We start from the raw sequence: 12,226 nt of genomic DNA on the forward strand, positions 1-12,226 counted from the left end.
ACCAGTGCTATGGATATTGTTCGGGAATGACAAACAGGCACTCAGGAAAACCTTCGCTGCACTTCACAAAAGTCACCTAGGACAAAACGAATCCACCAATTCTTTGTCTGGGACTTCTAGCTGCTCAGACCCTCGGGGTCTCTGGACTTTTAAAAAGTCGGTCGCACAGACCAGGAAGTGAATACCTGTAGAGGAAACTGCTTCTGCTAGGTTTCTAGGGTCTGGCAAGTGTTTGCTACGGCACGGATGTGGCTGTGCCTCTGGCTGGCTTCTGACGGCACTCTCCCGCGGGACCCCCCCGCTTTGCCCAGTCTTCACACCTGCCCGGGCAAAAAAAGGCAAACTAAAGCTGTCATGCAGTGGTGGGTTTGAGACTGGCAGCTGCCGCACGTGCGAATATCATACGTTTATGGCTTTATTATCTTTCATTTCTGCTGTGCTTGTGACAACTTCCAGTGGAAAGTTCTCCAAGGGTTCAGTAGAGATTGAGGCCGCTCCTTCCCTGTCCCAAGATCCCGGCAGGTTTTCCAGACTGAAGGGGCTCGTGGCTCCCTGGCTGAAGCTGCCCTCCTCCGACCTGCTGGGGAGAACCAGGTGCAAAGAGGTTTCCGACGAAGAGCAGACGGAGGACGAGAGAGTCGCGGAGATGGACTGCAGAGGCGTCAGTGTGGAATCTGAATGTGGAGAGATGCACCTTAAAAATTGCAAGTGACCTTCCTGGACAACCTGGCAGTGGGCAGGTGAATAATCGAGGTTCGGAGAGTGGTAAAGTTCACTGTCTGCAGGATTTTGCTCATGAGCTCCAGTTCGCCGGGGGCTGCTCCCCACAGAGGAGGGATCCACACTCCAAATGTCTGAGGTGACGTTACCGTGACAGAGTTGTGCTTGAGTATAAGCAGCTCCACCTGCTTGCAAGTGTAGGCAAGGCTGGTGCGCACTCCAGGTCGTCCTGGTCTGTAAGCTGTCCCTGGGGGGACACACAGAGGTGGTGTGCAGAGAGCAAAACCGCGACGGCGGCTGGGGTGACAGAACGTTTTCCAGAAGTTGCATCACATTCCTCATGTCCTTACCTAACTGGGAGACCTCCTGAGTCAATGTCGTCACCTGTGTGGACAAAGCAAAGCAGAAGGCAATAGTCAGAGGTGCGTGGTGGTGATTTCAGAGCAGCGAGGCAGGGAAATGAGATTTCTCAGTAGGAAGGTGCGAAAGGCCGCTCCACCGCCAACTCCAGCCAAGTCCAAGGGGTAGATGGAGAGGCTGGGCACCTGAGGTAAAGCCATCCTTATTGTGAGGGGAATCCAGGGAGACATTCATAGTCAGGCCTTCTGAATCAGGGACTCTGGGGTTCTTGAACAAAGTTAGAGACATGGGTCAAGTATCTCTCGTATCTCTTAAATACAGGCAGTACCTCCTGCTTACTCTGAGTTAGTGGGATACACAGTGGTGCACACAAATCATCCTGGATGCCTCAGAAAACAGTATGGAGTGGTGGAGTTGTGTGTAAAGCACTCAATACACTATCTGTCCAGAGTAGATAGTAAATGATAGCGCTCACTTTTGTCACGTGTAGTTGAGATCCATGGTTACTGTAGGTTCAGGGACAAACTGGCCTTCAGCGATGATGAAGGTGGTAAGCAAGAACCTACACCCCATTTGCCAGAGACAGAGTTTGCAAAAAGAGGGGAAGCCACAGAACGGGAGACAGAAATAAGAACGGCCTACAAGGCGGGTAGGTACAGATCAACACTATGGGCAGCTTGGGGGCACGGGGGTCCATCAGTGAACGTGGAACCTTGTGGAATTATAACTCAGATTGTGTGGCATGTGTTTTATCCACTTTTCTAGGCAAGGCATTCAGCTTTTGTAAGATTTTCGAAGTAGACACAACTCTCAAACACTTAAGAACCACTGAAGAGTCTCCATGATTCATTTTACTCTTAAAACCAATAATAAAATTCGCTAGAGTTATTTGTTTTCTTACCAACCACATCACTTTTTTTAACCAAGGAAGCCCACCAGAAGATTGAATCTAGCTTTTTTTTTGGGGGGGGGGGGGTTTACATTCTTCAAAGTGAAGAAAACCTGGATTTCAGAAAGCAGGATACAAACATGTATTTTCTAATCTTTGGTGAGCTCTGTAACACTAACATGATGTTGTAATACTTTGCCTTGATTGCTTTAAGACTATATTTTATAAAGGATCTTCTATGACTTGATTTACTGTCATGAATCCTAAAACTCCAATATAAGCAGCTGAACCTACTGACTAAATATCATCAGAAAACAAAACAAAACAAAGAGAAGTGCGACTTCAGTGATGCCAAATCCAAGATTGCTGTTTTGTGCCAACTGTTTTCAACATTTACGTATACATTCCTAATTCATCCAGCAGCTTAATTCATTCCACTTCCTGTGAGTGCATTCTGAAACTAATTCTCCCTGGCAGGCCCATCAGGAGGTAGTGCTGCTTGAATCAGGCATTTAAAAAAGGCCAGAAGGAGGTGTTTCCATGGTTCAGGCAACCAACTGGTAACACCTGCCTTGAAATTGCCAGGCCAAAAGTATTTCTGCCTTGCTGCTAGCATGGAACTTGAGGGACTCGATCGAATGCTTGTCCAGGCTTTTCAGCAGATCCGAAACTTCTGGTCATAAAAAGATACCTCTGAGACTCCAATTTAAGGAGCAAAGCGGTGACCCTGAGAAGGGTGCTATGCATTTTGAAATCTTCACTGCAGGTTGTCTAATTTCGTAACCTGCCAAGCCTCAATTTTAAAGTGCATGGATCACACTTAAATCTGGATCTGGATCTTGGCACCTGCAGACATGGGTTCCATCTTGAATTGATTAGCTCTTCTTTTTTTTTTTTTTTTCCCAACGTTTATTTATTTTTGGGACAGAGAGAGACAGAGCATGAACAGGGAAGGGGCAGAGAGAGAGGGAGACACAGAATCGGAAACAGGCTCCAGGCTCTGAGCCATCAGCCCAGAGCCTGACGCGGGGCTCGAACTCACGGACCGCGAGATCGTGACCTGGCTGAAGTCGGACGCTCAACCGACTGCGCCACCCAGGCGCCCCTTGATTAGCTCTTCTATCAAAATTTCAGAAGAGAAGGCTGACACTAAATGAGATGTTTGAAGGGATATATTAGCCGTCCATTTCTGTGGATTGTCTAAGTTTCATTCCTGTATCAAACTGACCAGGAGCATACTAGTTCCCAGTAAAAATGCTTTCAATAGGCCTTTATTAGGATTGAATAAAGACACAGTCTTTGAAGAAGCATTTTGCATTTTTGGCACACCAACAATTATGCCATTCAATAAATGTTTGTAAATTTATAATACAATATGATTTTTGGGTACCCTTTTCTCTACTGGATCTATAAACAGTGCTAAGATAGGCATTGATACATTATTAGTTCTCTACCTGTAAAGTGAGGACACTGAGGTCCAGAGGTTAAATGACATTTTTAAGGTCCCTTATTTCATGAGGGACAGTCCTTGACCTAGAGATCACGCCTTCTAAGTTTGGTGCTCTTTCTGTTATAGCATATTACCACATGGAAAAGGAGATATTGCTTAGGAGGTGAGAGAGTTTGCTAATGTGGTCAGAATCTGTGAAGAGCCCAGATGATACAAAAAGGCAGCTCATGTGTAAAAGCTATCTGAAATGTCAATTCATCATCAAGTAAGTAATTGGCATCATCTCTAAGAAAGTCGGAGACTGATTAAGTACAGCAAAATCTCATATCAAATTATACAAATAAAACCACAAAAATGGCGTAAAGCAAGGGGAAATCTGGAGCCAGACAATGGTGCAACGGACAGATTTCTGGTTAACTATTTGTTCTAGATTTCAAAATAAATATTTTTCTATGGGCGAAATACCTTTCCAGGGCCACATTCTTGACATCTGACTTTTACTGTGCGTTTGCCACAACTTTAAGGTCATGAACTTTGAATGGGAATCCTGAGTCTTGACTGGCTCCAGGACTGTTAAAAAGCATTAACGTTTCCAGAAAACAAAATTACCGTATCAGCTTGAACTCAAAGGAGCAAGGAACCTAAGGCAATAGAACTTTCTTTAGCTCTGGAGGGTAATGATCAATTTATATTAGGGAAGATTTCTGTCAGTGTCACTGAGGAAACACCACTGCACCTTATTAAAGTTACATGAGGGAATTAATCCCTGTTGGGTAAGTGATCTCTCCCTTCACAAAGACAAAGGCAACTGTCACAAGGAGAGATGGCATCTCCTGGAGGTGGATACTCTGGTGACACTGAAGGTGACAACAGACTGTCACAGAAAGTGCAGAAAGATTCACTGCATTTTTGTTTACTGTTTTCTGCTGGGTTTGCTAACTAAATTCATTCTAACACAGGGAAGACCTTATTTTCAGTCAAATGTGGAAAGCAATGAATGCAGTGTCTCTACTGGTGAGGATCAATGCTTTTTTATAGCATGGTAAGAAGATGTGCATTTGGGGGCACCTGGGTAGGTCAGTCAGTTAAGTGTCTGACTTCGGCTCAGATCGTGATCGCACAGTTGGTGAGTTTGAGCCCCGCGTCAGGCTCTGTGCTGACAGCTCAGAGCCTGGAGCCTGCTTCGGTCGGATTCTATGTCTCCCTCTCTGTCTGCCCCTCGCCCACTCACACTGTGTCTTTCTCTCTCAAAAATAAATACACATTAAAAACATTTTAAGAAGATGTGCATTTGCTAAAAAGAAGGTTGTTGGGGCTCCTTTGTGAACAAGGCTCCATCCATTTAAGGAGATATGTCTTCAGAATACAACTTAAAAGCAGAGTACTACAGAAATAGGTCAGTGAAAACAAACAAAAGCCATCCAGATCAAATGCACCAAAGTTTTCCCACCTAACTCAATACTACTTAAATTCTTTAAATGTCTTCTGTTACTCATGTTAGAGGAGACAACCCTCTTTTGAGTGGATACCACAAAGCCCTTCACAAGCCCCATCTCATTGGCTGGTGGCTCCACGTCCTGAAGGCTCCCCCTTGCACACCATCGGACTGAACACAGGGAGCTTCTCAGCCCACTTCTCAGCATGCACAGCGTGCTCTTCTCTCTGACCGGGGGCTCTTCAGTTCTGCCCCTTTCAGCCTGGTGAGTTTCTTCTCTCCCTTCAAACTTCTTCTAACCCCTCATTTTCTCTGCAGAGCTGGCTCCCGACAGCTCACTTAATCTCACAGAGCAGCCTGAGTATCATGTGGGACTGTCTGCCCTCCACTGACACTATAAATTCCTTGAGAGTAGATAGAAACGGTTACTTATCTCAGTATCTCCTGGACTCAGGGCAATGCCCAGAACACGCCGTGTACTCAGTACGTCTTGGATGTCTAAATGAATGCACGCCCTGCATTTTGAAGGACTTGGCTTTCATATCACCTTCAATTTTTATTCTGTTGTATCTCATGATTTTACCAGAAATATCCTGGGAGAGAACTGCCTACTACAAAATTATACTGGGAAATCTGTAACTAACCCTCTTTGTCCCAAGTAAATATGTTTAAAGTAGGTATTATGACTTAAAGGTTTTATATATAAATTCCTTGGGTATTCCTTAATTTTTAAGAGCAGGTGGCATTTCCACTGTTAAGAATCTCTTTGATCTTGTGTTCCCTTCATAGTTGTAGAAATGGGTCTCTTTTGGCCAAGACTTCTGCTAGACTTTATTTACCTTACTGCCTTGTCACTTGTCCCAGCAAGTGACTTGATTTCCATGGTAGCTTTAATTCCCTGGGGAAATTGTCCCTACGTACTGACTCCCATGTTTCATGATTATATGATGCCAAGTGACAAACTTAATAAAGTTATCCAGAGTCGTTTTATCAGTTGAAATTTGGTAAGCTTCTTGCATCCCTGGTTGCTACCCTAGCCTATTTTAGATGTGGCCTTCTGATTATTTGTACTTATGCAGACAAAATAGATAAACAAACCATAACCTAATACACATTATTCTCTTACTTGTGTATTCAGTTGCATTCCTTTCTCCATTTTCCCCCCCTTCCTTCCTCCCCATTCTCCTAATTCTTCTGTGAATAAAAACCCATCAGTCCAGGATGTAAAACTGGTAGCCAAACCAGCTCACCATCACCATCTGCAGAGCCAATTGTTCACATCCAAGATTTCTCCGTCCCTTCCAAAGTCCCAACTGCTAGAAAGAAGAAGTGTTGAAAACACCATCTGTGCTCCCAAGTGGTTCAGTCTGCTATCCAAAACTTTGGAGCATCTAAAGATTCTTCCCTCCTCTGTTGTCCCAGTAACATGTATTTAACCACCCAAATCATTAGGTGTTTAGCAGGTTTTTGGGCAGTGCATTTGGTCTTGTTGAGCAGTACCTTCTGTCATGAATAGAAATACCCATGTGACAACAGACTTTGTCAACTATCCCTGACAATCCACACACTGGTCTTTCTATACCTCTAAGAAGGGAATCATTAATCGCCACAATTTTTCTACTTTTGCCAGATCCAGGTTTTCTCAGAACTTCTACTGGCTTGGAAACTGTCATTGTTGCCCACATTTCCAGAGTATCTGGTTTTCCCCTCTTATGTTCAATTTGCTCCACTGATGTGATGCTACTTCTCATCCTCCTCTCAATCATATTTCCACAAATGCTTTGTTGTGAGGACTAAATAAGAGAGTGAATGTTACAGTTTGGTCCCCATATAACTGAGAATTTGTCAAGATCCCAGTATCTGCATTTGATGATACAACACAGCTTAGTTGAAAACTTCTTCATGATAGGGAATACTAACCCAGGACTGACACTTAGCCCAAAGAAAATAAAAGCCAGTTATCTATATAACTGCTCTTCAGCCTCAGCATGGAGAGAGAAACCACTCTGTTCATGCTTTTACATAATTTGGAAGAAACGGAATCTCCAAGTTTTAGCATTGCCTTGCATGCATCTTTGCAGTAACTAATAGTAACAGCAATAACTAGCAATAACTAGAGTCTTTGAAAAATATTAAGATCCTGCATTTCCAGTGTAAAGTTTGGGTAACTGCAGTCAAACGGGTTGAGAATTCTCTATAAAATACGTGTGAGTCAAGATGCAACAATGTGCAGCTTCGTGAGGATCAGCATTGAATAAGGACCAATGCGGGGCTAGATGGGGGCAAGTATGACTAGTCTTTATTGTTTTTTTAATAATAGCTCCAGTCCCTGCATAAGTCCTGCCATTTAAAATCTTTGTTGATGCCTGAGTAATTTAATGAATATTAAGTTGCCTGGTTAATTTCTTAATATGAGTTTCTGGTATTTTCATTTGAACTTAAATAACGTTTTTAAAAAAATGTTTCTTACTTATTTTGAGAGAGTAGAGAGAGTGTGCGTGAGCAGGGGAGGGGCAGAGAGAGAGAGGGAGAGAGAGAATCCCAAGCAGGCTCTGCGCTGTCCGTGCAGACCTGACGTGGGGCTCGACCTCATGAAACTATGAGATCATGACCTGCGCTAAAATCAAGAGTCGGGATGCTCAACTGACTGAGTCACCCAGGTGCCCCTTAAATGACTTTCACCAACCCCCCCTAAATAGCACTGCAAGACACAGAAGTAAGTATCACTGTAACTCTAGCAGGTAAGAATGTTTTATATGATCTCAGTGTCTCATGGATGCCCCCACCACTTTAAAATGGGAGATTTTTAAACCACTGTGTTATTACATAGTTGAAAAAATCCATCTGTGGTGCTGCTGACCTCTAGTCCCAGTAAGACTGCACACTGCCAATTTTTACGGTTAGATTGTGTGCCTTTTGGTGTATACACAGATACGCTATTCTGGTGTGACTTTGGATTGTGCCTTTGGGGAACAGCAGTGTGAGTTTCCTATGAAGACGAGAATGTGTATTTGCCAATACCTTTTATTTTACATGGAAGATAGCTAACTTTTGTCTTCTATTATTCATGTTATTACATTTTTGACTCTTGGCTATTGGCATGGTATGATTCATGGCCTCTGAGTATAACTGGAACTTCAACTGATAGAAAAAAATGTCATTTCCATTTTTGTGCATTCAGTGAACAGATGGGGAATGCATCTGTTGATATAATCTTCTTAGCTTGAAGAGTTCTTGACCCGTCACTAAATTTTTGCCAAACATGTACACATTTTCCTGCTAGACACAGTTTTCCTAAATTCCGGGTACTAATTACACCAATCCTCTCCCCCTGCCACGAACACATATACATTTCTACAAACTCTGATTCAGGTAATTAAATGGTCTTTCATTGAATCTTTTGTTATGTTGCATATTTACCAGGGGATTTAGACAAGTTCAATCAAACTCCAGAAGCAGGCAAAACAAAAAGGACGATGGGCATAATTTCATCCTTGTGTCTTTTGCTTCATAAAGCATTCAAAAACAAGTGACAGTCTTTTTATCTGTCAGCTAAAATAATAATCCTACTCGGCACTTGCATAAATTTCATCCGAATGAGGATCTCAATCCCATTACTAACAAAAGTTGTAAATCTTGTTCTACAGCTGGAGAGACTAGAATGTTGAGAGGTGATGTGGCTTATCTGAGGTCACACAGAAATAGTACCAAGGGGTTCACTTTTGCAGGTGCATCTGTTGCCTCTTAAATTATAATAAGAGAAGAATTACAAGCCTTGAAAGTGATTATGCCAATGGTTTTCATTGAATTTCTGCAAGCTCAGGCCTTCGGACACAACTTTATTACTTTAGCTGTATTATTGTAATCCATTATTTATCAACTCTTTGATTGCTTTTCTCATCTATTTCCCTGCTTCCTGTGACGAAGTTTGATTAGTATCCAAATTGCTGTCTGGCTAGGGATCCTCACTGCTATTAAAGAACACCAAACAAAAGTCTGTCTCTTCTCAGAGTACCAACTGTATAGAACAGTGCTTACTAAGACTTAAAGTATATAGGAGTCACCTGGGGATCTTGACACCATGTATATTCAGATTCAGTACATGTGGGGTTCTGGGATTCTGCATTTCTAACAAGCCCCCAGTTGATGATAATGCTGCTGGTTTGTACTCCAAGAGGTCAGATCATGAGTTCTTATTATGGATTTAGTCCCTTTGGTTAACTCCAGACGTATTATAATTCTTTCAGTAAGAGCTGAGAATTTAGATGAAACAGCCTTTTCCAGTTCCTCTGGCAAGTCTGTAATTGGCATTTACGATTTGTTTAGATCTTCTATAGTTTCTTCCATCAGTATTTTGTAGTTTTTAGTGTATAAGTCTTGTACTTACTTGGTTAAATTTATTCTTAGGTATTTTGTTCTTTTGATGCTACTGTAATGGGACTGTTTTCTTTTTCTTTTTTTTTCAATGTTTATTTTTGAGACGGTGGGGGAGGGGCAGAGAGAGAGAGAGAGAGAGAGAGAGAGAGAGAGGCAGACACAGAATCTGAAGCAGGCTCCAGGCTCTGAGCTGTCAGCACACAGCCTGACACAGGGCTCTAACTCGTGAACCATGAGATCATAACTGAGCTGATGTCGGATGCTTAACCGACTGAGCCACTCAGGTGTCCCGGGACTGTTTTCCTTAATTTCTCTTTCATTATCAGTGTATAGAAATACAACTGACTTTTGTATGTTGACTTTGTATCCTGCAACTTTACTGAAATCATTTATTGGTTCTAACAGTTTTTGGTGGAATCTTGAGGGGTTAGGGTCTTTGTGATTATCAAAGCTGTTGTCTCTGTTCTGGGTGGTTCCCAGTAGTTGAGGATGTGCCAAGATCTGTCAGTGTCCCAAAGTGGAGGATCATAGACAGCATGTACGTGCAGGTGGATTAGAAGCTGAGCAGCTGGGAAAGTATGCAGTCATTTCCCTTCCAGAGAGAAGCTAGAAGGGCATTTCTGCATGCTCCCTCTCTGCTGAACCTGGAAATACAACCATAGATACGTTCTTACAACCATTAAAACTACTTTACTTGCTCCTGTGGGACTTGTGAACTTAAGCTGTTTGGCTTTCAGAGCTAGGTGTTTTGAGGGCCCTAGTTGGGGGCACTGCACAAGGTCCAAACTTTCCAATGCTAGGATTTAGGGGTTCCCTATTGATTGTATGGTAGTGTACCTGGGGTGGGGTTTATGGTTTTTGTGTCCCAGCCTTTCCTATCTGTTTCCATGTAGGGGTTTTCTCATTCACCTGATGTGTAGGAGTCATTCAGTTTGTTTTTATTATTTCTTATTTTTATATTTCTCCGAGGGAATTATTCTGTGTACATTCAGTGTGTCTGTAGGAGGAGGGAAATTCAGAAGCTTATTATGCTGTCACTTTGGGTGCATTTGTTACTTATTTTATGTAACTTATTTTATGTTGTAATCCCATGTATTTCTTATTCTTACCAATATTATCCCATCTTTGGCCAGTGGAAGACTCTTCATATTGGCTCCTGAGCTCTTCTGACATCATCCTAGGAGTGTGTGATAACTTTCTTGCTGTCTTGTACACTAAGGTGTTCTGGACTGATGTGTATTTCATGCCTGCAGAAGTGGAAACAGCTATTTCTCCAAGAGACTGTATTTATCCAAGAGCTTGTTTAATGGAAATTTTATTTGAGGCCATAATCAAGGCATATTCACTGTTATTGGGCTGGTAATTGTTTATACTCCCTTTTTTTTGAAAGAGCTTGGAAATGTATGCATGTATATGATGCTACACAGGTTCACTAATATTTCTAACTCTATTTCAGGACTATATTTGTATCTCCTTTACACTGTGAATTCTGGTTATTGAGGTATAGAAGATGACAGAATTAAGAGATCTCATAATTACTCATTTACTTTATTCCCCCATTACATACTCAACAATTGCAATATATCAATACCAGTCCCACCATTACAAATTATGATTACTGAAAACAGTTAAAAAACTGGGGGAGACATATTCTATTCTGATTCTCTTCCCACTCCCCTTTCAATGGTTCATCATATTTACATTGTCAGAGCATACCTTTGACAACTTATACCTTCTCTTCTTAACTTTCATTTAGACTTGGTACTAGAAATAAGCACATATTTAATGCTGATGAACTTGTCCAATGACAATGCCTTTCAAATCATCTTGGTTTTTCTGATCTTGTTCTTGAGGGCATTCTTCTGGAAATATATATGGGAACAATATTCCTTGAGTTCTTTCATGTTAACAGTTTGGTACCTGATGGTTATTATTTTTTTTTAATGTTTATTTATTTTTGTGAGACAGAGAGAGACAGAGTGTGAGTGTGGGAGGGGCAGAGAGACAGGGAGACAGAATCTGAAGCAGGTTCCAGGCACTGAGCTATCAGCCCAAAGCCCAATGCGGGGCTCGAACTTATGAGCCATGAGATCATGACCTCAGCTGAAGTTGAACGCTTAACTGACAGAGCCACCCAGGAGCCCACCGTGATGGTCGTTTTTGTTGGATATAAAATCCTTAGTTTACACTTTCTTTCCTAAGCATCTTGTATATTTTGTATGTACTTCATCTTGCATAAAATGTTGCTGTCTAAAAGTCTAATGACAGTCTAGATTTTCCCTTGCTAGTCCTTTATAAAAAGATCTTTTTTGTCTAAATAACTAATGAATTTTTTTCTTACGTTAAAGTCTAGTAATTTCACTAGGATGTGAAATTGGCAGTATGCAGTTTCAAAATTTTTTTTTGTAATTTTAGGGGAGTTTTATTGGATTATTGTTCTTAGTGTTTGTTTGGTTCCCTGAATGTGGCATTCTTATTCTGAGACTTACATTTTTTTGTTATGTTAGAGCTTCTTTGTTTATCTTAAATATTTGACACTTTTCTCCTAATCCTTTTTAGAAAAAATTCTCTTCATTTAGATAAGATGCTTTAAATTTTCCTCCCTTTTCACCACCAATTTGGCATTATTTGTTTATGTGTTCTTGTGTTGCTTCTATTTAGGCAATTTCTACAATGATTTTTTCTCACTTCTAATTTTTTAATGTTTATTTATTTATTTTAGGTGGGGGGGGGGGAGAAAGAGAGAACACGAGTGGGTGAAGGGCAGAGAGAGAGAGAGAGAGAGAGAGAGAGACAGAGAATCCCAAGCTGGGCTCTGCACTGTTAGTGCAGAGCCCAGCGTGGGTCTTGAACTCATGAATGAGATCACCTGAGCTGAAATCAAGAGCTGAACACTTAAATGGCTTAAGTACCCTATTTCTAATTTTCTACCCTAATTTCTAATTTCTAATTTTTTCTTAAATGTTTTCTCTAACTCTTGAATTCTATTATTTAT

The 12,226-nt window shown here is 41.6% G+C and overlaps 1 protein-coding gene across 1 annotated transcript in view; it reads right to left on the reverse strand.

Moving 5' to 3' along the window:
• Positions 1-399: 399 nt before the first annotated feature.
• The window catches only part of KCNH8 (potassium voltage-gated channel subfamily H member 8), a 355,504-nt gene continuing 343,677 nt past the window's right edge, over positions 400-12,226 (reverse strand). Inside the window, exon 16 of the mRNA XM_030329693.1 lies at positions 400-1,104. Within this exon, the coding sequence (XP_030185553.1) occupies positions 400-1,104 (705 nt within the window). The remainder of the gene's footprint in view (positions 1,105-12,226) is intronic.

Source organism: Lynx canadensis, chromosome C2 (assembly GCF_007474595.2).
Source record: "Lynx canadensis isolate LIC74 chromosome C2, mLynCan4.pri.v2, whole genome shotgun sequence".
Taxonomy (NCBI): Eukaryota; Metazoa; Chordata; class Mammalia; order Carnivora; family Felidae; genus Lynx; species Lynx canadensis.